Source organism: Pocillopora damicornis, chromosome 1 (genome assembly GCF_964200805.1).
Source record: "Pocillopora damicornis chromosome 1, jaPocDami1.2, whole genome shotgun sequence".
Taxonomy (NCBI): domain Eukaryota; kingdom Metazoa; phylum Cnidaria; class Anthozoa; order Scleractinia; family Pocilloporidae; genus Pocillopora; species Pocillopora damicornis.
Genome location: NC_142670.1, coordinates 30,157,521 through 30,184,435, shown reverse-complemented (window position 1 = coordinate 30,184,435; position 26,915 = coordinate 30,157,521). Strand labels below are relative to the sequence as shown.

Below are 26,915 nucleotides of genomic sequence, written 5' to 3'. Positions count from 1 at the left end.
TGATATTTACATAACTTTTCAGCTGTTCTTATTTCGTTTTATTGCAAAAGGTTGAGCCCTACTCCTTTGAAACACTGTTTTTTTTTTTTTCTGCGATAAAACTATTTGCCTCAACTGATTTAGTTTTAAGTTTACAACGATTGACATGTCGGCAGTGAACGAAAGCCTGAAAAATACGTCCGAATTCGCAAAACGTTTTCCTTCCAAATCAGAAGGCATCGCATTATGCAGCGTCTTCATGTTATCTTCGGTTCTAATCATTGCAGGAAGCTTCCTCGCTCTTGTTCTCTTTGCAGTTAACAAAACACTTCGTAGGAAAAGTTTATTCCTAGTTATGAACATGGCGTTTGCTGATTTGATGTTGGGAACTATCTCCGTACCCTTTTACATTTACTTTGTTGGAGATGCCTATCAGCTTTGGACAGCAAAATTCGGCTTTCATCTAGTGGTTTTCAGATGCATCGTTGCCACTTTTATGTTCGGCTCATATCTATCTGCAGCCTTCATATCCTGTGAGAGATTTTTTGCTGTATGTTGGCCGTTTCACCACCGATCACTGTCTACCAGAACATACTACATCACCATTTTCATACTTTGGATACTCGCTGTCTTTCTGTCTTCAATTCTAACTTTGTTAGGTGTCTTTAGTTCATTTAAATCTGCTTTGTACGTGGTAGTCATCGTCCAATTGTGTCTAACAATCATAATATGTGTCTGTAACATTGGTATCTGGATAAATTCTCAACACGGAAGGTTTACTTCACAACAACAAAACAGAGCCTCGCGAAGCAAACGCTTAACAAAGACCCTACTTTTTGTATCCATGTTGGCTTTAATAACCTGGCTTCCCTTACTTATCATAAACATTTTAATCTGTATAACTGGGGAATCACTATCACATCTGGTTAATTTTGTGGTGAACATTTTAAACTATTCCAACTCTTTTTTCAATCCAGTTGTGTATATATTTAGAATTCCTGAATTTAAGCAAACGCTACGTTTGTCGTGCACTAAGAAGGGAACAGCCACGAAGACAGGACAAATCGAAAAAAAATACCGCACTACACTTAGAACGCCGGAGAAAGAGCTAGGAAAATATCACACCGATCCCACCCGGCTGCAGGTAATGTTTGACCAAGAAGATATGGAGACTCAATTTTAATTAGTTGTGACAAGAGGACCATTTGGCGTTGATGCTATTTAGTGAGGTACAATAGAAGCAAGAGTCAGAAATATGGCGTCTTCTCAGAAAATACGATGATTGCCTGCTTTAAGTTTATTACTTGCCACAGTGCATTTTTGTGTGTGTGTTATGTGGTATCTTTTCGTAGCAGCAGCACATAAGGAAATCAAATACGTTTCTTCATTTATCCAATGTGATTATAACATCTCACCATTTTGCTAACCCAAACCGCGGTTTACGCGAGCAATGGGCCTCAGGTATTCTGTATAAGAGGGTTGATTTAATTAAAGATAATTGTTACGTATTTAGATCAACGACAATTTAAAACACATTTTAGGAGCTCCGAATGCAGAAAACTGCACTTAGCTCGTAGAAAAGCTACACAAGCCTCCAACATAACATTGAAAGGAAATCTTATCACAAAAGATCTTTTCCCCCGAATTAAAAGTTGATTCTAGCCTTGGTAACGTTTACAATGAAGAAAAAGGAAAAATAAGCCGACATTTTGTTGGCTCCCTAACTCTTTACTCAGGATTTGACTGGTTTGAGTACTCAAAAATGGAATAGTATGTGATGCTGCAGATTGTTAGGCCTACACTTGAGTGACACTCTTATGATAAATTTACGCTATTTGGTGCAAGTGATCTTGGAAAAATTTGTTACATTACATAGAATTGAATTGGTTATTGACGAAACCTAGGCAGAGAAAACTGAATCTTAAGTTGTTGATCTCGTAGGGATGATCACTCATTTGTTTTGTTAATAATCAGCATCAAAATTATCAATTGAAAGAAAGATTTCCGATTATCTCATATTGATCTCAATCAAAGCTGTATACCCAAAGGAAATTGTATACCCATTGTAAATCAGCGTTTTCTTCATCAAAAGAACTGCATGCCTGATTACATATGGGTCTGTGCGGAAGTCTTGCCTCAATTTTCATAGCTGATGTCGCAAAAAGGTGATATCGTTAAGATAGCATTGTCACATAGGACTTTAGGGGAGGCCTAAAGGAAGGAAAGAAACTCCTAAACTAAAATCTTAAGACCGTGAATTGGTCATACTTATATCGACGGTCATATTGCGGGACACAATTGTCTGTTGACTCAGCCTCGCCGGCAGTGTTTGATATACAGTTCTTTTAACTTTCAATGACTGACTTTGGAAAATTGGTTTACTAACTAAAAACTGTGAAATCCTGAAGAGATAACAACACCTACCAACGCCCTACCGACAACTTCGAAACATTGACATAGAAAAACAGAACTACCTGGAATCTCTCTTTAGGCAGAAAAAATTACCCGATCAGTTTTAAAAACTGCGTGGCTTTTAGTCTTTTTCCTGATAAACTGAAGAACCCAAATGAAACTTTTCATTGACCTTAACTCAAAAATGCGGAACTGAACCAACGGAGAAATTTCAATGCCTTTGCCCTCAACACGGAAGAAGTATTGATTAGCTACACATGAGATAACTACCATTACAGTGCCATCTTAAGAGCTATATTTGTCATTTTGTTCCATCAAATTGGGTCGGTTGTAGTGAAGAAATATAACATGGTTTCTGTGTTTACATAGCCTGATGTAAACACGCGGGAAGTTGGGAGAACACGAGATAAGCGTAAGAAACCACGACGCGAAGCGGAGTAGTTTCCAGCTTATCGAGTGTTCTCCCAACCTCCCAGGTGTTTACATCAGGCTATGTAAACACGGAAACCATTTTACATTTCTTTTATAAAATAACTAATGAAAGAGGAACGAAAACGGTGTTTACATACCCTCATGTAAAATGATTTTATGGCCTATCAGAGGGCGCGCGTACTATTGTTTTATAATTTGAAATCTCAACGGTTAAGACTTTATGCCTGGACAATAAAGTAACAAGCTTCAATCAGTAGCAATGAAGTGATATAGATTTTCCAATTTGAACGATTATTTTCCTAATAAAAATGAATGTAGTTTCAGCGTCTGGAAATATGAAATAAATAATTAGATTATGGGTTTTAAAGAGGAACTAAAGTTACGATTACTGGACGTTTTATTATAGTTCTCTTTCCCGTCGAGATAACCGGATACATCTGTGTACTTGAAGGAATTTATTTATTAAAATAAGAGGCATTTTATTTCCTAGTCTTCACACATGAAAATAATTCGATTGTTTATCTACAATTTCCACTCCACTAGTTTAAATTATGATGCCCGTGAAACTGAGATAATTCGAGGCGTAGAGGTACTTCATCATCGGAAAGAACTCAGCTGTTTTCATCACCCACTTGTCTAAAGTTTTATGATATATAAATATATCGATGAAATACCAGAATTTCTGTTTTGAAAACATGATATCTTTACCACGCGCGGTGAACGTTCAACTTATTTTTTCGCACGTGCGGATAAAAATGACGTCATGGTAACCCGCTTTAGCAAAATGGCGGTTTTACTTTTCACGAAGGGCTCTTTTTTATATTACGAACGTCAAATTTGATTCACCCTAAAGTTTTGGGGAAAACTTTATTTCGTGATATTTTTTATGTCAAAATTAAAAGGTCTTGTTCACGGGCTGAGTTACCCGCAGGTGTCATGTGCATTCGATGTTCTTTATATATATTTTAAATTGTATTTGATCTAAACGAGCGATAATAAATGGCAAAACAACATGTTTAAACTTAACTTGATTTTAGTTTGGATGCAGGGAAAGCTGTACGCTCTTTATTTTATCTTATTTGTTATTTCACACTCTTGAGGACGCGGTTCGTAAGATGGCCGTTGACATGTTCTGACAACTTAAAAGTATAGGTGTCTGAATTTGAGCAGTAATTTAAGAGCTAGAATTATCATATTTATGAAGAGTTTATTTTTTTCGTAAATGAGACGATATTTTGCTCAGATAGAATAAATAAAACAATATATTTTTATCACTGGATGAAATTCAGACTTAACTGGTGTGAACTTCTGCTGCAAAGAGCAACCCTATACAACAACAGGGCTCTGTGAAGTAAAAAATTGAAAATCTAAGAACGTTATCCTATTTTTTTGACAATACTCCACATTTATGGCTTCTTCCACCTATGGATGTCACTACTCAGTAAACATGCGGAAGGTCCTCTAATCTCAGTTATCTCGTTCAACATCAACTTTCAGGCGAGTGGGATCTTTGCAGAATATTCTTAGTTCTATCTCTGGCGTTCTGCGGTTTCTTCCTTTGAATTTTACCATCTTAATGGCTGGTCTGCTCTTCGTGCAACACAAACGTAGCGCTTGCTGAAACTCACGAATTCTGAATACATATACAATCGGATTGACAAAAGAGTTAGAGTAATTTAGAATGTTCACCATGTAATAAAACTTCCGTGGTATTGATGTCCTAGTAAAAAAGATTAATACTTCCATGATGATTAAGGGAAGCCAACATATTAAAGCCAGTATGGACACCAGAAGAAGGATCTTTGTTAAGCGTCTGTTTCGCGAAGCTTCATTTCGTTGCTGTGAGGCAACTCTCTCGCGTTGAAAATTACTCCAGATCGCGATGTTACAGAAACATATGATGATTGTTAGACCCACCGAAACGGGGATGAAAACGTACATACCAGATTCAAATGAACTCGAAACATATAACAAAGTTATTAATGTAGACACCAAGAAAGAGAATGTCCAAATTAAGAAAATGGTGGTGCGGTATGTTCTGGTGGATAATGAACGGTGTTTAAACGGCCAAAATACGGCATAGAATCTCTCACAAGAAATAGAGGCTGTAGATACATATGAGCCAAACAAAAGTATGTTATTGAAACTTGTATAAAATGCTCGGTAGGCCATGTGTTCAGAGTCATATTTTGCTGTCCAAAGTTGATAGTAACCTCTAACAACGAAAATATAAAAGGGCAGAGTGAAGGTTCCTAACATCAAATCAGCAAACGCCATGTTCATAACTAAAAATAAACTTTTCCTACGAAGTGGTTTGGTAACTGCAAAGAGAACCAGAGTGAGCAAGTTTCCTGCAATGATTAGGACCGAAGATAAAATGAAAGCGCTGCACTGTGCGATCCCTTCTGCCTTGGAAGGAAAACTTCTTGTGAATGCAGACGCATTCTCCAAGGTTTTGTTCCCTGCCGACGAGTCAATCATTCTAAAGTTATGACTAAATGAACTACGGTAAACAGTTTTTTTTTCGGAATAAAATGCGTTGTTTCAGAGGAGAGGAACTCAGCCTTATGAAACAACACCAAGCAACAGCAGCTGAAAAGTTATTTGTATTACGTGGTAATTATATTTAAGGAGTTACGTGGTCCAGGTAGACAAGACATTTCAGGTTTTACTAATACCGTCAATAAAATGACTGTTTATCAAAAACGTAACAGCTGTTCAGGTATTTTCTTGTTGAAATGGCAAGAATTGCACAGTTTTACGCTTGTTATGGTTGCAACAAATTTCTTGTGTCGCTCAAAATCTCTGCACTAGCAGACTAGGAAGTTATCTTTACTCAGTGAGAGAGGATCTTCATTAGTGATAGACGAAAGGTGTAATAACGCTCCAGGATAATTAGCTCTAGACACATGCTACCAGATGCACTATTTAATTCTGCGTATAAGTATTAAGTATATTTATGGCTCCTATATATCGTCAAAACTTTACCATCATACATTAAAGACAGCTAACACGCACTTGACTTTAATTTCCTCGGCCAAGACAAACTTCTTTTCAATATGGACATTACATCTCTTTTTAGTGTCATTCGCCATTCTGTCGCTCAAACATATTTTTGATCAACGTACTGTCAAAGAACCTAGCTCTGAAACACACCTCCGCTCAGCCAAACTAGTGCTAATAATAGCTTCCAGTTGAAGTTGTCAAATATTCTTCCAATTCTCTTAACCCTTTACCTCCCATGAGTGACTAAGAGAGATTTTCTCCTTACAATATCAATACAATATCAAGCATAGAAGTGATGAAAATAAAGTAAAATATCGAGAAGGGGATTATTAGTTGATCCAATACCAAATTCTCCAAATTGACATAATAAGAATTGTGTGGCAGACAGTAAGGAGAATTACTGATGAGGTCTTGGGAGTTAAAGGGTTAGGTAGTTGGTGGGATTACTCAGCACGTACTCAAATAGTAAAAGAATACGCTATTAGTAATTTGCACTCGTGTTACATCAGAATGCACTCGTTTTCAGCCGATCAGAAGTGCGTAATTTTCTCATAGACGTTATTTCAAAAGTAAGCAAGTTTCCTGTTATGATTAAGACGGATGCCTTCTGCTTTGGAAACTTCTTGCAAATTTGGACATATTTGTAGGATTTCGTTAACTGCCGGTGCCTCAAACAAAGTTAACTTGTAACTAAATGGTTTACGAGATGAAACGTTTGATCGGGAGTTTGAATCGAGTGTTTCAAAAGAGAGGAACTCGATCTTCTGCAACGACACGAAACAACAACAGCTGAAAAGTCATTTATGTGTCATAATAATTTTACTCAAGGCAGTCATGTTGTCGAGGTAGACATAATAAATAATACTGTGTAAGTAGAGCCCTTCATGTCACGATATATGTCTGTTCATCAAACAACGTGACAACTATTCGTGTGTTTTTCTGGTTTTTAACAAATTTCATGCACGGCTCAAAATTTATTAACAAACCGACTCGGACGTTATCATCTTTCAATAAACAAAGAATCCGTTCAAGAACACCTTGTGTTTTCCTTTACTTAAATCATAAAAAATATTTTTTTTTCGAAGCGAAGAGGCATATATCGTTATCATTTCTCAATGAGAGATAGTTTTCATGACCGTGATGAACGAATTTTGTTGTGACACATCCAAGATATTTTGCTGTAACTCTCTACTCAGTGCGTTGACCTATTTTCAAATTTGCATTAAACATTCATCCTACTGTGATGAATTTAGCTCAGAAATGGGAAAAAAAAAAAGAAGAGATCTTTGGCGCCTACGCGTCTAGAAGTTTCTTACTTGGCTCAAAATTTCTTCGTAAGGCCACTCGGGTGTTATTATCCGTCAATCAGATATAATCTTCATTAAATTTGTAAATAAACAGTGTAATAACACTTTCAGGATAATTTGCGCTTGACTCATGATACTCGATGCACTTCTCTAGTTCTAATTTTGCTTTAGAAATTCATTTTACACCATTGAATTTAAAAGAGCCATAGCAAAGATAGAGAGAAACAATAATGAATTATTCCTCTAAAGTTCATTTACATTACTGATCCGCTAACTTTTCCAGTGCAGTGAACCTTGTGAATTCCTTTTATCGATTGCAGTCTCACTCAAATTTTTCTCTGCCTTTAATAATCTCTTCCCTTGAGTATTTGATTTCGGAAAGTATTACAGCTCTCACGCGCTTGGTGTAAATGCACTACTTCACTAAATATTTCCCGGGTGATATTCGTTATTTGTTTGCAGAATATATGAGGGCATACACCCACATTACTTCTTGATCAGTTGAGATTCCCTAGTGAGGTTTCTCCTGCGAAGAGACGGGCTTGGTGTAAATGCACTACATATTTCCTAGTGATATTCGTTATTTGTTGAACAAATAACGAATATCACCAAGAAATATGCAAGTTGCAGAATATATGAGGGCATACACCCACATTACTTCTTGATCAGTTGAGATTCCCTGGTGAGGTTTCTCCTGCGAAGAGACGGGATTGTGATATGGTGTTTTAATGCAAAGGTCAGTTTAATCGGAGGGATTTTTTAAATGTTTTTGGACTCGCGCGACAGACTGAACAGAAAAGGAGAGACAGCTCGTAGTCTAGAGGACTACCGTATGTCAATGATTTGATGGGTTTTCTTCCGTTTGCGTATCTGATGTTTTGTCCCTTACTCATTACCTCTGATCTATTTTAAGGTTACTTCCCACCTTCAGAGGCCGAAAAAATCGATTTTTATTTTATTTGACAAAACTGAATTCAAACATTTAACCTTACCATTTACTCACTCAGAAACTGTTTGGTTTATGGAAGATCTTGCCGTAATTAAAGCCTTAAATCATTCGTTTCTTTCGGAAATAATCTCGTTAAGTTTAGGGGAAAAATAGAAATGTTATTCACCAGCCTAAGTCGGTCCGTGTTTGGAAAAACTGTGCCCTGTGTCTTGAGTACCGCCCGAGGCCTACTCTTGCTCTCGGGCACAGTTTTTCCCAATACGGACCTCCCGGCTGGCGAATAACATATTTATATTGTTTCGAGAACAGGATATCTTCACCGCGCGAATAACCATAATATTTTTCTTTTCACACATGAAGACAACTATCGTCTTGGCAACCGGCTCACTGATCAAAATGGTAGTTTTTTTTTCCAAGAGGGGTTTCGTTTTCATCATTTTTTTGCAAACACTGTTTTGGCTTAGATCAGCTTACAGTTGGAGGAAAAAGTTTTCCTTTTGGAGCAGTGACCTCAGAACATTCCTCTTAAATCGATTTAATTTCTTTGCAAAAGGATCTTTAGGAGTTTTGAAGGCGCCCTTTCCACTTGCAGGCGATTAGGAAAGTCCAAAGGGATGTCATTTGAGCAATAACATTAGGGCTACAATTATATCATACTAAAAATTGTGATTCGTTTGTAGCATGGTAAGATATTATACTCTAAGATATTATATATTATTTCAAAGAACAACTACAACGACGACTTCATCCAACGTAACACTCACAGACCTACTACTACTACTACTACCGAAGCTAACGACAACGTAACTCCTACGACCACAGCCACTATACTATACATAAAGGGCATATCTGAGAACATCTCACGCATCCTACAACCATTCAATATCTGCGTCCCTCACAAACCTATTACCACACTACGTCAGTTACTGACTAACATCAAAGACAGAGACGAACCGAGGAACAGACAAGGAGCAGTATATCGGTGAGAGCGGCAGAAACCTCACAACTAGGCCGACTGAACACAAACGAGCGACGAGGAAAGGCGATGTTAACAATCACATTGCTGAACATCACCGACTTACGAACCACACTATTGACTGGGACTCTGCGCAATGCCTAACCTGCAGCACCGACTACTTTCAACGACTGACCCTGGAAAGCTGGTTTACTAACTTGGAACAGACTCCCCTCAACAGGTGTCAACCACTACCGGCACCATACAAACGACTCATTCACGACATTAACATTACAAACGAACCGAACAGAACGACCTAACTTTACTAACGGATCGAAACCGACCAATCACGACTGACCTACGCCACTTGAGTCTTACAGCCAATAACATCACGGCAAAACTGACCAATCAGTTTACACAAACCGTACTAAGTAAATTCGACCGACAACAACCTATTTGACTCTGATGATGACTTCCGCTCACGTTGTCGAAACGTCAGTCACCATTACTGACAACAGTCCTTCTCAGGACTACACTCACCCGGACGATCAAACTACACTATTACACGTTCTTAATATAATTTCAAGCCTTTATATAGTCTTCTCACTTTGCGCGCGAGTTGGTTGGTGTGATGTCTGTACAGAGTTTACCAACTTAATAAAAGTAGATATGGATGTAAATGAGATGTTACTATTGAATATTTAACACGCGTAATATGCGAGAAACAATTAACAGCTTTGCACGTGGTCCTTATATTTCCTCTTTTTAACCGATATGTGTTCATTTTGTTGACAAAAATGCGGATCGAGACTAAGACTGTTCCTTTGACTTGAAATATTTTCAACGTTTAGGGGTGTACAAACACTGATTTTCACATATGTGCCTTATATTGTTATTGGCTTACAAGAGGAACCAGCGAATTTTTACAGGGAAAAGCGAAGCGTTGCTTTCGTGACTGGCCATTTGTCTACTTTTCTGATGGTTTTATCCCTCATCTGTTTGGTGACTACGCAAATACTAGTAAGTGAAAATCAGACGATATAAAGGCTTAAAATTCTATTAGGAACGATTGTGACCGCTTTGTTAATAACCAAATGCAATGGCTGCTTTGTTAAAAAAAAAAAAAAATAAAAAGATATCAAGAAACGGGCAAGGAATATTTCACAATAGTGGAAATGATCGTAAAAGAGCAATATTTGATACCTGATTATGCCAAACCCAGCCCACCCTCCACCCCACAAACACACACACACACACCAACAAAAAGGACACTGTTTGTCTAATGATCTCTGCCCATCCCACCTCCAGCCCACACAAGTTTTTTTTCCAATTCCCATCACGACGAATACAAAGGTTTTCTTATCACACAACTGCCCAAAAATAAAAAGAAAAAATTTATTCCATAAGTCTTGAAAGTTCACATAAACCGAATTCAACTGTACCTATATTCAACAAGTCCAAGAAATCAATACAAACTTAAGCCATAGCATGAATGAACAGGATCAAAGAGCCCGTTGATTTATATTCCATTGCTGACGTTGTCGAAAGGAATTACGAATTTTGTCATTCCGCGACACGCGTTTTTGTTTGTTTGTTTATTTATTTATTTTTCACTTTTTTGGACTCGCGCAATAGACTGGACTGAAAAGGAGAGCAGCTCGTACTCTAGAGGACTGCTTATCTCAAAGATTTGATGGATCTTCTTCCGTTTGTGTATCTGATTGTTTTTTCCCTTTCTCGATTTTCCTTGTTGTTTTCCGAGGATGACACGATATTCTAAAAGAAATAGAGGAAAGCAGCTCTCGACACGGAATTGCAGTAACATCTTCTCGCAGAGGGCCAGTCACAGGTTTTTTCCTCAATCGATCAATTTTTGGTGGTCGTGATAATTTCGTGATCTCTTTACCGTCATCGACAGCACATTTTAATTGAATACCTCATGAATTCAGTGTCCTTTTAGCGTCATGTCTTTTCATCATATTGCAACAGCTGCTCACGTATTTTTTATTAACACAGTCGGAGTCACACACTTTAACACTCTCGTCAGGTTCGTTTTTTCCTTAGGACTCTTCGTTAGTCATCAGTCTCTAAATTACCCAACCCGTAAAACCGTGATTTTGACAAGAAGAGAAAATATTCCTTAATGTTTTATGGAAAAAAAAAAAAAAAAAACCGTTTTTATCCTTTCAGAGAAAATGTGCTTCACGGATCTGTAATTCTATGCAGTATGCTATTTTTAGTTATTATTTTATGATATAAACCATTTCCTCTTTTCTCGGTTGATCCGTCAAAAATGTATTTAGTCACATTTTAGCCGATGGAGAGAGAGATCTCGAGTACCTCAGCGTCTGAAAATAAGAAATCAATAATCAGATTATGGGTTCATAATAGACGAACTAAAGTTACGATTACTGGACGTTTTATTAGAGTTCTCTTTCCTGTCGAGGTAACCGGATACATCTGTGTGCTTGAATGAATTTGTATATTAAAATAAAACATTTTATTTCCTAGTCTCCACAAATGAAAATAATTCGATTGCTATTAACAATTTCCAGTCCACTAGTTTCAATTTTGTTGCCCGTGAAACTGAGATCATTCAAGGCGGAGAGGTACTTAATCTTCAAACCTATGTCTCATTGGAAACTGTCGGAAAGAACTCAGCTGTCATCGCCCACTTGTACAAAGTTTTGTACAATTTCTCTTCGCACGTGCACATAAAAATGACCTCTTGATAACTTTTCACGAAGGGCTATTTTTATATTACGAACATCAAGCCTGACTCAGCCCTAAGTTCGGAGGAAAAAACTATTTCGTGATATATTTTTATGTCAAAATTGAAGTGTCCTGTCCACGGGCTGAGTTACCGCCTGTGCAGGTGTCTTGTGCATTCGGTGTTCTTGAAATATGTTTTAAATTGTATTTGATCTAAACAGGCGATCGTTCTCCCTAAAATAAATAGCAAAATAACATTCTTAAACTTCAGTTACGGCAGTTATAGCTGTACGCTCTTTATTTTATCTTATTTTTTATTTCACACTCTTGAGGGCACGGTCCATAAGATGGCCATTGACATGTTCTGACAATCTTAAAAGTATAGGTGTGTTAATTTAAGCAATAACTTAAGAGATATGTGGCGGGTATTGTTAGGAGCAGGAATTGATGAATGAAAAGATAATAAACCCGTGGCTTTATTAGTATTTGCTAGTTCGCCAGTTTCTTAAGAACTCAGCATTGAAAAGCAAAGTTGACGCGAAGAACACGAGAAGAGGAATTCCATGTCTAGAAGCAACCATGTATTATTTTATTTATCATTTAAACACAATAGCCCTTTAGTGACTAGAAAAGCTGCCTTCATTAATGAATGACAATAAAAGAATGGACAATCGTACAGTGCGTTGGCACTAAGGCTCAAGATGGAAACATGCGTTGAATCGTGATTACAAAAACAACAATGAGCGTAATTTTCAATTTATAAAACTCATTTATTGACTTTGTTCTTTCCGACAGAAGGAGTCTTTCAGGTAAACGGCAAAAGTCGGTCTGCGGCAAATCTTCTTGTTGTCGATTTTCGTTGTCAGCCGCGAGAAACGCCATTACCAAAGCCACTGAATATGTGACTGTAAATTTTCCTTTTTCGTATATATGGTTTTCTTCCCCTTCTGGGAGAGTTTGAACGTCACTGCCTGTGAGCAATATGGAGTTTTCAATGTTCTAGCCGCCATAATCTGGGGACATGGATGCTATTTTTTTTCTTTTTCATTTATCAATAAATTTATAGTTGACTTCTCTTGTCAGCAAAGGGCCATGGTGTTTCTATAGTAAATAAAAACGACATTGTTGCTTGTAGATAGGGAATTTCTCTTGTCTTGTTCAACTCGAAATCTTACAAGTTTGCTGCGCTCACTCGTGATTTATTCATATATACGCGCGCCCATGTATTATTCTCTAAAGAAATACCAGAATTTATCTTGTTTTGAAAATAGGATATCTTAGCTGCGCGAATTACCATAGCATTTCTCTTTTCAGGCATGAGGACAACTGTCGTCATGGCAACCAGCTCCTCAAAATGGTAGTTTTGTTTTTCAAGAAGGGTTTTATTTTCATTATTATTTTGCAAACATTGTTTTGGCTTAGATTAGCTAACAGTTCGGAGAAATAATTTTTGCTTTAGGAGCAGTGACCTCTGAACATTCTTAAGAGTTGTGAAGGCGCCATTTCCACTCGCAGGCAATTAGGGAGTTCTAAAGGGGTTTTCTTTGAGCAATAACATTAGGGCTAAAATTATAATACTAAAGATTGTTATTCGTTTGTAGCATGATAAGAAATTATACTCAGAGAGTATAAATGAAACAGCATATTTCAATCCCTGGGTAAAATTCGCTCTAAATCTTAACAAACAGGTAAGAAATTATCGTATTTTCGGACAAAACACCATCGATATGACTTCTACTTCTAATGTATCTCACTAATTAGTATCAATGCCCGGGCTCCTCTAGTGTCAGTTGACTTAAATCTTCCCCTTTCAAATTCTTCTTACGGGCGAGTGGGATCGATTCGTAATATTCTAAGCGTTATCGATGGCGTTCTATGTGCAAACGTTCGATTTCTTCTTTCTATTTGTTCCGGCTCAATGGCTTCTCTCCTCTTCGTAAAGCAAGAGCGAAGCGCTTGCTGAAACTTAGGGATTCTGATTGTAAATACAACTGGATTGAAAAAAGAGTAAGAATAATTTAAAATGGTCACCATGTCATGAAACTTCCATGGTACTGGTGATCAAAGGAAGCCAACATAGTAAAATAAGTCAGTATAGAAACGATCTATTTAAAGAGAACTTTTTTCTATCTATAGTGGTCGTGATAGTTTCGTGATCTCCTTTCCGCTATCGACAGCACATTTTAATTGAACATCTCATGAATTCAGCTTCCTTTCGGTGTCATGTCTTTTCATCAAGTTACGAACAGCTGCTCATGTATTTTTTGTTAACACACTCGGAGCCACACACTTTAAAACTCTCGTCAGGTTCGTTTTTCCTTAAGACCCCTCATTAGTTATCAGTCCACAAATTACCTAACCCGAAAAAACCGTCACCATTTCTCGGCAAGAAGAGAAAATATTCCTTAATGTTTTATATAAAAAAAAGCGTGTATATCATTTCAGAGAAAATGTGCTTCACATATGTGTAATTCGATGCAGTGAGCTATTTTTAGTTATTTTTATTAAAAAATATATATATATATATATAAACCATCTCTTCTATTTTGTCGGTTAATCTCTCAAAAATGTACTTAGTCACATTTTGGTCGAGGGAGAGAGAGATCTCGAGTGCCTCAGCGTCTGATAGTATGAAATAAATAATAAGATTGTGGGTTTTATGTCATCACACACATCTGTGTGCTTAAACTGATGAATTTATTTACATAAGTAAGAGACATTTTATTTCCTAGTCTTCACACATGAAAAGAATTCGATTGCTTATCAACAATTTCCACTCCACTAGTTTTAAATGTGTTGCCCGTGACATGGATATCATTCGAGGCGTAGAGGTACTTAATCTTCAAACCTATGTCTTATTGGAAACTGTCGGAAATAACTTAGCTGTTTTCACCGCCCAAAGTACAAAATTTTATTACATAGATAGCGATGAAATATCAGAGTGTCTGTATCGAAAACATGATATCTTTACCACGTGCAGTGAACGTTCCACTTACTTCCTCGCACGTGCAGATAACGATGTCTACGGGCTGAGTTACTGCGCAGGTGTCTCATGCATTCGGTGTTCTTTAAATATGTTTTAAATTGTACTTTATCTAAATACCCGATCGTTATCCTTATAATAAATGGCAAATAACATGTATTTTCATTTCAAACTCTTGAGGGCGCGGTCGGTAAGATTGCTATTGACATCTTCTGACAAACCAAGAAGTATAGGTGTGTGAATTTAAGCAAGAACTTAAGAGCTAGAATTATCATATTTATTGAGAGTTGATTTTTTTTTATAACATGACAGGTTATTTTATCTCAGATAGGATAAATAAAACAGCATGTTTTTATTATTGGATGAAATTCATACTTAACTGGTTACTGCAAAAAGCAACCCTATACAACAACAGGGCTCTGTGAAGCATAAAATCGAAAATCTAAGAACGCTATCCTATTTTCTTACAATACTGCACATTTATTGCTCCTGCCTCCTATGAATGTCACTACTCAGTAACAACGCCAGCGGTCCTCTTATCTCAACTGAATAAAACCTAGTTTCCATATCTTCTCGTTTAACCTCAACTAGCAGGCGAGTGGGATCGGTTCGTAAAATTTCTTAGTTCTATTTCTGACGTTGGGCGGTTTCTTTTCTCGATTTTAATCATCTCAATGGCTGGTCTCCCCTTCGTACAGCAAGAACGCGGCGCTTGCTGAAACTCAGGAATTCTAAATACGTACACAATCGGATTGACAAAAGAGTTTGAATAATTAAGAGTGTTCACCATGATATAAACCCATACTATTAATGTCTCAGTTCCATATATATATAGACTAATAGGTTCATGATAATTAAGGGAAGCCAGCATAATAAAGCCAGTATGGACACCAGAAGTAGGGTCTTTGTTAAGCGTCTGTTTCGCGAAGCTCCATTTCGATGCTGTGAGGCAACACTCTCGCGTTGAAAATTTCTCCAGATCGCGATGTTACAGAAACATATGATGAGTGTTAGACCCGACGAAACGGGGATGAAAACCAAGAAAATAGATTCAAATGAACTCAAAACATATGACAAAGTTGTTAATGTAGACACCAAGACAGCGGATGTCCAAATTAAGAAAATGATGCCGCGGTATGTTCTGGTGGATAATGAACGGTGTTTAAACGGCCAAAATACGGCATAAAGTCTCTCGCAAGAAATAGAGGCTGCAGATATATATGAGCCATACATAAGTATGTTATCGAAACTTGTATAAAATATTCGGTAGGCCATGTGTTCAGAGTCATATTTTGCTGTCCAAAGCTGATAGTAACCTCCATTAACGAAAATATAAAAGGGCAGAGTGATGGCTCCTAACATCAAATCAGCAAACGCCATGTTCATGACTAAAAATAAACTTTTCCTACGAAGTGGTTTGGTAACTGCAAAGAGAAGCAGAGTGAGCAAGTTTCCTGCAATGATAAGGACCGAAGATAAAATGAGAGCGCTGCATACTGCGATCCCTTCTGCCTTGGAAATAGAACTTCTTGTGAACGCAGACGCATTTTCCAAGGTCTTGTTCCCTGCCGACGAGTCAATCATTATAAACTTATGACTAAATGAACTACGGTAAACAGTTTTTTTTTTTTTTTTCCGGAATAAAATGCGTTGTTTCAGAGGAGAGGAACTCAACCTTTTGAAACAACACCAAGCAACAACAGCTGAAAAGATATTTGTATTACGCGGTGATTATATTCAAGGCGTCACGTAGTCCAGGTAGACAAGACATTTCAGGTTCAACCAATACCGTCAATAAAATGGCTGTCTATCAAAAAATGTAGCAGCTGTTCATGTATTTTCCTGTTGAAATGGCAAGAATTGCACAGTTTTACGCTTGTTATGGTTTTAACAAATTTCTTGTGTGGTTCATAATCTCTGCACAAGCAGACTAGGAAGTTATCTTTACTCAAGCAGAGATGATCTTCATTAGTGATGGACGAAAGGAATTACAATTCAGGATAATTAGCTCTAGACATATGCTACCAGATGTACTGTTAAATTTTGCATCAAACAGTCATCGTACATCTTTGAAATTAAACGAGTCACAACAATCAGAGAGAGAAATACTAAGAAATTAAAATCTAGAGTTAAGTACATTTATTTATACATTTATGACTTCTATCGTCAAAACTTTACCATCATACATTAAAGGCAACCAACACGCACTTGAAATTGTTCGTGTCGTTAATTTCCTTAGCCAAGACAAACTTCTTTTCACTATGGACATTACATCTCTTTTTCGTGTCAATTGCCATTCTGTCGCTCAAACATATTTTTGATCAACGTACTGTCAAAGAACCTAGCTCTGAAACACGACTCCGCTTAACCAAACTAGTACTTATAATAGCTTTCAGTTGAAGTTGTCAAATATTGTTCCAATTCCCTTACCCCTTTACTTCCCATGAGTGACTAAGAGAGAATCTCTCCTTACAATATCAATACAATATCAAGCATAGAAGTGATGAGAATAAAGTAAAATATCAATTGAGGATTATCAGTTGATCCAATACCAAATTCTCCAAATTTACATCATAGGAATTGTATGGCTGACAGTGAGGAGAATTACTAATGAGATCTTGGGAGTTAAAGAGTTAGGTAGCTGGTGGGATTACTCAGCATGTACTCAAATAGTAAAAGAAGGCGCTATTAGTAATTTGCACTCGTGTTACATCGGAATACACTCGTTTTCAGCCGATCAGAAGTGCGTAGTTTTTTTCATAGACGTTATTTTAAAAGTAAGCAAGTTTCCTGTTATGATTAGGACGGATGCCTTCTGCTTTGGAAACTTCTTGGAAATTTCGTTCACTGCCGATTCCTCAAACAAAGTTAACTTGTAACTAAATGGTTCACGGGATGAAACGTTTGATCGGGAAAGAATGTGATGTTTCAAAGGAGAGGAACTCGATCTTCTGCAACGACGCAAAACGACAACAGCTGAAAAGTCATTTACGCGTCATATTAATTTTACTCAAGGCAGTCATGTTGTCGAGGTAGACGATGCATTTCGAAATAATACCGTGCAAGTAGAACCCTTCATGTCACGATATACGTCTGTTCATCAAACAACGTGACGGCTGTTTGCGTGTTTTTCTGCAAAGTTTTATCGCTTCATTAGGTTTTAAACAAATTTCTTGCTTGGCTCACAATATTTTAACAAATCGACTCGAACGTTATCTTTCAATGAACAAAGAATATGAAGAACGCTTTCGGAATAATTTGCCCCAGACGCATGTTATATAATACGCTCTTCAATTTTTAATTTTGCATCAAACAGTTTCCTACGCCGTTCAATTTTAATGAGTTTTAGGAGAAAGAAATGATCCAAATTATTATCTACAGTTAATTGTATTTACATTAACTGATCCGTTCAAGAAAACCGTATGATTTCCTTTACTTAAATCATAATCTTTTTTTTTTCGGAGCGAAGAGGCATATATGGTTATCATTTTTCAATGAGAGATAATTTTCATGAAGGTGATGAACGAATTTTGTCGTGACACATCCAAGATATTTTGCTTTAACTCTCTTCTAAGTGCGTAGATCTATTTCCAAATTTGCATTAAACATTCATCCTACTGTGATAAATTTAGCTAAGAGAGGGAAAGAGATCTTTGGCGCCTAAGCGTCTGGAAATTTCTTACTTAGCTCAAAATTTCTTCATAAGGCCACTCAGGTGTTGTTATCTCTTAATGAGATATAATCTTCGTTAAATTGATAAATAAACAGTGTAATAACACTTCCAGGATGATTTACGCTTGACTCCGGCATGATCCATGATGCACTGCTCTAGTTCTTATTTTGCCTTAGAAATTCATTCTACACCGTTGAGTGAGTCATAGCAAAGAGAGAGAGAAATACTACTGAATTATTATTTTAAGTAAAGTTCATTTACATTATTGGATCCGCTAGCTTTTCAGGTGCGGTGAACCTTGTGAATTCTTTTTACTAGAACTAAGAAGTTATTTCTTGGAGCGTAAAGGCATGCTCTTGTATCGATTGCAGTCTCATTCAAATTTTTCTCTGCCTTTAATACCCTTTTCTTTTAAGTATTTGATTTTCGGAAAGTATCTCAGCTCTCACGCGCTTGGTGTAAATGCACTACATATTTCTTAGAGATATTCGTTATTTGTTCAACAAATAACGAGTATCACCAGGAAATATGCAAGTTGCAGAATATATGAGGGCATACACCCACATTACTTCTTGATCAGTTTAGATTCCCTGGTAAGGTTTCTCCTGCGAAGAGACGGGCTTGTGACATGGTGTTTTAATGCAACGGTCAGTTTAATCGGAGGGATTTTTTTAATTTTTTTTTGCACTCGCGCGACAGACTGAACCGAAAAGGAGAGACAGCTCTTAGTCTAGAGGACTGTCGTATGTCAATGATTTGATGGGTTTTCTTCCGTTTGCGTATCTGATGTTTTTTTCCCTTTCTCGATTTTCCTCGTTCTTTTTCGAGGATGACACGATATTCTAAAAGAAATAGATGAAAGCAGCTCGCAACACAGAATAGCAGTAACATATCTCCTCGCAGAGGAACGCTCATGGGTTTTTTCCTCAATCGATCAATTTTTGGAGAATCTTTTTTTCATCCATGGTGGTCGTGATAATTTCGTGATCTCTTTTCCGTCGCCGACAGCACATTTTAATTGAATACCTCATGAATTCAGCGTCGTTTCAGCTTCATGTCTTTGCATCAAATTACGAGCAGTACCTGCTCATGTATTTTTTGTTAACACAATCGGAGTCACACACTTTAACACTCTTGTAAGGTTCGTTTCAGTTTCCTTGAGACCCCTCCTTAGTCATCAGTCTACAAATTACCTAAACCGTAAAACCGTCAAAATTTCTCGGCAAGAAGAGAAAATATTTCTTAATGTTATATGGAAAAAAGCGTATTTATCCTTTCAGAGAAAATGTGCTTCACACACGTGTAATTTGATGCAGTGTGCTATTTTTAGCTATTTTTACTAAAAAGAAAATGTTATAAACCATTTCTTCTATTTTGTCTGTTGATCTCTCAAAAATGTATTTAGTCACATTTTGGCCAAGGGAGAGAGAGATCTCGAGTGTCTCAGCGTCTGGAAATGTGAAATTAATAATTAGATTATGGGTTTTAAAGATGAACTAAAGTTACGATTACTGGACGTTTTATTAAAGTTCTCTTTTTCTGTCGAGATAACCGAATACATCTGTGTGATTGAATAAGTTTATTTATATAAATAAGAGACATTATATTTCCTAATCTCCACACATGAAGATAATTCGATTGCCTATCAACAATTTCCACTCCACTAGTTTTTAATTATGATGCCCGTGAAACTGAGATCACTCGAGGCATAGAGGTACTTCATCTTCAAACCTATGTCTCATTTGAAAGTGTCGGAAAGAACTCAACTGTTTTCATCGCCCACTTGTCCAAAGTTTTATGATATAGATATCGATGAAATACCAGAATTTCTGTTTCGAAAACATGATATCTTTACCACGCGCTGTGAACGTTCCACTTATCTCTTATCTCTGACGTCATGGTAACCCGCTTTAGCAAAATGGCAGTTTTACTTTTTACAAAGGGCTCTTTTTTATATTACGAACATCAAGTTTGATTCAACCTTAAGTTCAGAGGAAAAATTTATTTCGTGATAATTTTTATGTCAGAATTAAGGGATCTTGTCCACGGGCTGAGTTACCTGCAGGTGTCATGTGCATTCGGAGTTCTTTATATATATTTTTAATTGTATTTGATCTAAATGACCGATAACAAATGGCAAAACAACATGATTAAACATAACTTGATTTTAGTTCGGAGGCAGGAAAAGCTGTACGCTCTTTATTTTATCTTATTTTTTATTTCACACTATTGAGAGTGCAGCCCGTAAGATGGCCATTGACATGTTTTGACAACCTTAAAAGTATAGGTGTGTTAATTTAAGCAATAACTTAAGAGCTGGAACTATCATTTTTATGAAGAGTTTATTTTTTCGCAAAATGAGACGATATTTTACTCAGATGGGATAAATAAAACAGCATATTTTTATGATTGGATGAAATTCAAACTTATCTGGTGTAGACTGCTGCTGCAAATAGCAACCCTATACAACAACAAGGCTCTGTGAAGCATAAAATTGAAAATCTAAGAACGTTATCCAATACCCCACATTTATGGCTTCTGCCTCTTATGGATGTCACTACTCAGTAACAATGCAGATTGTCCTCTTATCTCAGCTGACTAACACTTAGTTTCCTCATATATATTTTAAATTGTATTTGATCTAAACGAGCGATAATAAATGGCAAACAAGGTCTGTAAGATGGCCACTGACATGTTCTGACAACCTTAAAAGTATAGGTGTGTGAATTTGAGCGATAACTTAAGAGTTAGAATTATCATATTTATGAAGAGTTTATTTTTTCGTAAAAATATTATTTTTAAGTATCTTTCTTAGATAGGATAAACAGTATATAATTATCATTGGATGAAATTCAGACTTAACTGGTGTGAACTTCTGCTGCGAAAAGCAACCCTATAGAACAGCAGGGCTCTGTAAAGTAACAAATTGTAAACTGTAAAAATGCGGACGACCCTCCTATCTCAGCTGACTAAAACTTAGTTTCCATATATTCTCGTTCAACCTCAACTTGCAAGTGACTGGGGTCGTTTCGTAATATTCTTAGTTTTATCTCTGGCGTTCTGGGTGCAACGTTTCGGTTTCGTCTTTCGGTTTTTAACATCTTAATGGCTGGTCTCCTCTTCGCACAGCAAGAACGCAGCGCTTGCTGAAACTCAGGAATTCTGAGTACATACAAAATCGGATTGACAAAAGAATTAACTATGTCTGATTGTCCACCTGGTTGCCGTGTGAACTTTAATATGAATTAGAATAATTTAGAATGTTCACAATGTAATAAAACTCCCATGATATTGATGTCTTAGTTATATAAATTAATATGTTCAAGATGATTATGGGAAGCCAACATAATAAAGCCAGTATGGACACCAGAAGCAGGATCTTTGTTAAGCGTCTGTTTCGCGAAGCTCCATTTCGATGCTGTGAGTCAACACTCTGGTGTTGAAAATTTCTCCAGATGGCGATGTTACAGACACATATGATGACTGTTAGACCCAACAGAACGGGGACAGAGGCATACAAACTAGATTCAAATGAACTTAAGACATGCAGCAAAGTTATTAATGAAGACACCAAGACAGCGAATGTCCAAAGTAAGAAAATGATGACGCGGTATGTTCTGGTGGATAATGAACGGTGTCTAAAGGGCCAAAGTACGGCATAAAATCTCTCACAGGAAATAAAGGCTGCAGATATATACGAGCCAAACAAAAACATGTTATCGAAACCTCTGTAAAATATTTGATAGGCCATGTCGTCAAAGTCATATTCCGCTGTCCAAAGCTGATAGTAGCTCCCGACAAAGAAAATGTAAAAGGGCAGAGTGAAGGCCCCTAACATCAAATCAGCAAACGCCATATTCGTAACTAGGAATAAACTTTTCCTACGAAGTGGTTTGGTAACTGCAAAGAGAACCAGAGCGAGCAAGTTTCCTGCAGTGACTAAAACAGAAAATAAAATAAAAGCGCTGCACAGTGCGATACCTGCTGATTTGGAAGGAAGACTTCTTGTGAATGCAGACGCATGCTCCAAGGTTTTGTTCCCTGCCGACAAGTCAATCATTATACACTTATGGCTAAATGAATTATGGTATGTTTTTTCGGAATAAAATGCGTTGTTTCAGAGGAGAGGAACTCAACCTTTTTGCAACAACACCAAGCAACAGCAGCTGAAAAGTTATTTGTATTCCGTGGTAATTACATTCAAGGAGTCACGTGGTCCAGGTAAACATGACATTTCAGGTTCAACTAAAACCGTCAATAAAATGGTTGTTTACCAAAAAACGTAACAGCTGTTCATGTATTTTCTCGTTGAAATGGCAAGAATTGCACAGTTTTACGCTTGTTAGGGTTTTAACAAATTTCTTGTGTGACTCAAAATCTCTACAATAACAGACTAGGAAGTTATCCTTTCTCAACGAGAGATGATCTTTATTAGTGATAGACGAAAGGTGTAATAATGCTTCAGGATAATTAGCTCTAGACAATGCTACTCGATGCAATGTTTAATTTTGCATCAAACAGTCATCGTACATCTTTGAAATTAAACGAGTCACAACAATTAGAGAAAGAAATACTAAGAAATTAAAATCTAGAGTTAAGTACATTTATGGCTCCTATCGTCAAAACTTTACCATCATACATTAAAGGCAGCCAACACACACTTGAAATTTTTCGTGACTTTAATTTCCTTGGCCAAGACAAACTTCTTTTCACTGTGGACATTACATCTCTTTTTAGTGTCATTTACCATTGTGTCGCTGAACATTTTTTTTTTTTTTATCAACGTACTGTCAAAGAACCTAGTTCTGAAACAGTACTTCGCTCAGCCAAACTAGTGCTGATAATATCTTCCAGCTGAAGTTGTCAAATATTGTCTCAATTCCCTTACCCTTTACCTCCCATGAGTGAGTAAGAGAGAATTTCACCCTACAATATCAATACAATATCAAGCATAGAAGTGATGAGAATAAAGTAAAATATCAATTGAGGATTATTAGCTTATCCAATACCAAACTCTCTAAATTTACATCATAGGAATTGTATGGCTGACAGTGAGGAGAATTACTAATGAAATCTTGAGAGTTAAAGGGTTAGGTAGCCGGTGGGATTACTCAGCACGTACTCAAATAATAAAAGAAGGCGCTGTTAGTAATTTGCACTCATGTTACATCGGAATGCAATCGTTTCCAGCCGATCAGAAGTGCGTAATTTTCTCATAGACGTTATTTTGAAATTAAGAAAGTTTACTGTTATGATTAGGACGGATGCCTTCTGCTTTGGAAATTTCTTGCAAATTTGAACTTATTTGATAGATTTCGTTCACTGCCGATGCCTCAAACAAAGTTAACTTGTAACTAAATGGTGTATAGGATGAAACGTTTGATCGGGAAAGAATGTGGTGTTTCAAAGGAGAGGAACTCGATCTTCTGTAACGACACGAAATAACAACAGCTGAAAAATCATTTATGTGTCATAGTAATTTTTACTCAAGGCAGTCATTTTGGCGAGGTAGACAATGCATTTCGAAATAATACTGTGAACGCAGAGCCCTTCATGTCACGATATATGTCTGTTCATCAAACAACGTGACAGCTGTTTGTGTATTTCTCTGCAAAGGTTTACCGCTTCATAAGGTTTGAACAAATTTCTTGTTTGGTTCAAAACTTATAACAAACCGACTCGGACGTTATCATCTTTCAATGAACAAAGAATATAAAGAACGCTTTCGGGATAATATGCCCCAGGCGCATGCTACACAATACACTCTTCAATTTTTAATTTTGCATCAAACAGTCTCCTGCACCGTTCAATTTAAATGAGTTTTAGCAAAGAGAGAGAAATGATCCAAATTATTATTTACAGTTAATTGTAGTTACATTAACCAATCCGGTAACTAATCCGTTCAAGAAAACCGTATGTTTTCCTTGCGAGGAGGTATATATCGCTATCATTTCTCAATGAGAGATATTTTTCATGACGGTGATGAACGAATTTTGTTGTGACACATCTAAGATATTTTGCTTTAACTCTCTACTAAGTGCGTAGATCTATTTTCGAATTTACACTAAACATTCATCCTACTGTGATGAATGCAGCTCAGAGAGGGGAAAAAAACAGAGATCTTTGGCGCCTAAGCATTTGGAATTTCTTACTTGGCTCAAAATTTCTTCGTAAGGCCACTCGGGTGTTATTATCTCTCAGTGAGATATAATCTTCATTAAATTGACAAATAAACAGTGTAATAACACTTCCAGGATAATTTGCGCTTGACTCATGATACTCGATGCACTGCTCTAGTTCTAATTTTGCCTTAGAAATTCATTCTACACCGTTGAATTTAAAAGAGTCATAGCAAAGATAGAGAGAGAAATAATAATGAATTATTATCTTAAAGGGCATGTAAACCCAAAACACATGTTTTTCTTATGCTATGTAAAAAGTGGCGTAGAAGACGAATTTGAAATTCGTTTTGTCCAGTTCGACTTATTTTAGGAGAAAATCGGCATTTTCAACTGAAATTCCATTTCCGGTAAAAAACAATAGCGAGAAGTCGTGACGTAAGCGGTGGAACTAAATATTGCGCAACACATATTCCCCAGTAGAACTGGTATGGGAGTTCGTGTAAGTAGCGGTAGTTTGGAAGATGTTTTTTCAGAAGATAGCGACTCGAATGCCTTAAGCTTAGTATATGATAGCGATGGGGATAATCCAGAATCTTCAGGAGAGTCTGGGACACGTCCTTAACAATATGAGCCGCGTAGTGTTCACTGAAGCGATCCGCACGAAGACACTACAGAACATGTCGACAGCCATGCGACCTCCTCGGAAACTCAGACTGATATTTAATTTAATGTGTGATTTATTTGTATTTGACATGAAAATCCAATAAAGCGAGGGTACAATCTAAAAGAATGCAACAGAATTTTTTTAAACTTGAGCTTCTGAGAGTGTTTTATATAAAATTATCAAAGGTGCGAGCGTGGAACTTGTCAACCAATGCCGACAACTCATGAAAGTGTTTGTTGTACGGAAATCCGGCAATTGTGGCAAAAAGAAGAGTAGCAAGGGCCTGAAACCCAGATAAGTTGTATCACTGAGCATCCAGGTTTTCAGTCAATTTGCCTTGATTTCTGGGTGCTGGAGACGGCCAATTACGCGTACAGGCAGCAGCAAGGCACAGATAATCACACCGGAAACGAGTAAGCTAAATGTTTTCTGTTTCATCTGTTTTGTTACATTTTGAGATCGATTTGCTTGGGTTGTTTCTGCTATTGATTTAATAATACAGTAATAGAGCTAGTTGATTTTCGCTTCTTTCCTGGCAGGAAATTTCGCTAAATTGCCTACAGATAGCTTGTTCGTTGGTGTTGGGAATATCTCGGCAAACACTTCAGGGTCGCTGTGCCATCTTGTGCGGTAAACAATATTCGAAACATTTTTCCAGCGGATTTTGGATCGCCTTACACTGGATTAAAACCGCCAAACCTTTGAGAGAAACAAAGGTATATGTTAATGCAGATCTTAGTTATTTATTATTTACAGCACTGGAGGTTGTGCCCGTTCTTTAATTTATTGCTTTCCTTCATCTCCGAAGCATTTCCATCGATAAACAAGTTTTACCATATACATTTCCTTGTGTGGCCTTCATAATTATCCAACCCTGTTTGTGTTTGCTTCGATTTGAGATACTGAAAAGATAGTTTTGCGAGCTGAAATCAGGATCTTTTAAGTTGTACTCAAAATGATGAATATTGTCGTACTGACCTTTGAATGTATTTTCACTGCTGTGAAAATCGTGACACAAATTCTTCTGCTGTTTCTCTGTAGGGTTTCTCAAAGGAAGCTACAAGTGGGGCTGGAATGGATTTTCTTATAGAACATAAGGGTTGATTATGGGATCCTGTATAGAATTCTTTGCATCGAACAAACAAAATTCCATATCACGTTATTACACACTGACACCAACGAATTCTCTTTCTTGGATACGTGTTTCGAATTCAGGCAAAGGATCAGAAGGGTCAGTGTCTTTTATGGGCTCAGCGCTGGTTCCCGAACAACTGGCTTCCCCATAATCTTTCATCAGATGAGAAAATAGATGTTTTGCCTCATTTGGATATATTTGCATTGTATGCCCAGTTTTGTTTGAATCAGTACAAAACTGGACGACACAACGCTTTACCATTACGAAAAAATTGAATATATTGAAGCAAAATGTAAGTAAAATAATCATGACGAGACCGGCAAACAACGGCTGTAGAAAAGACTCATTCGTGCCTTATGCTATTATAAAACGAGACTTTGGAGGGTCCACCCGTGACGTCACAGGAAAGATAGCGCCATTCAAGATGGCGAATGTTTCGAATTTGGAAGAGCTTTTACAAAGTGAAAATGGACTTTTGAGAAAAAACGAATGGTACCTTTGGTGTACTTGATATATTTACTAAACATCTATGTGGAAAAAAAATGAATGTTTTTTGGGTTTACATGCCCTTTAAGTAAAGTTCATT

The 26,915-nt window shown here is 37.0% G+C and overlaps 1 protein-coding gene and 4 pseudogenes across 3 annotated transcripts; 2 read left to right on the top strand and 3 right to left on the bottom strand.

Moving 5' to 3' along the window:
• On the top strand, positions 1–909 carry LOC149053247 (uncharacterized; annotated as a pseudogene).
• Positions 910–4,309: 3,400 nt separating this feature from the next.
• LOC149053246 (adenosine receptor A3-like) lies at positions 4,310–5,304 on the bottom strand (annotated as a pseudogene).
• A 9,877-nt stretch (positions 5,305–15,181) lies between these two features.
• On the bottom strand, positions 15,182–16,447 carry LOC149053245 (adenosine receptor A3-like; annotated as a pseudogene). The gene has a single exon (XR_016187505.1). The product of XR_016187505.1 is annotated as an adenosine receptor A3-like (transcript).
• A 5,076-nt stretch (positions 16,448–21,523) lies between these two features.
• LOC149053244 (substance-P receptor-like) lies at positions 21,524–22,525 on the bottom strand. Its single transcript, XM_089209180.1, has one exon. The coding sequence runs from the start codon at positions 22,466–22,468 to the stop codon at positions 21,644–21,646; it is 825 nt and encodes a 274-aa protein (XP_089065306.1). The 5' UTR covers positions 22,469–22,525; the 3' UTR covers positions 21,524–21,643.
• A 2,474-nt stretch (positions 22,526–24,999) lies between these two features.
• LOC149053243 (uncharacterized) lies at positions 25,000–26,362 on the top strand (annotated as a pseudogene). The gene is made up of 4 exons (XR_016187583.1): positions 25,000–25,231; positions 25,379–25,607; positions 25,734–25,910; positions 26,236–26,362. The product of XR_016187583.1 is annotated as an uncharacterized LOC149053243 (transcript).
• Positions 26,363–26,915: the final 553 nt, after the last annotated feature.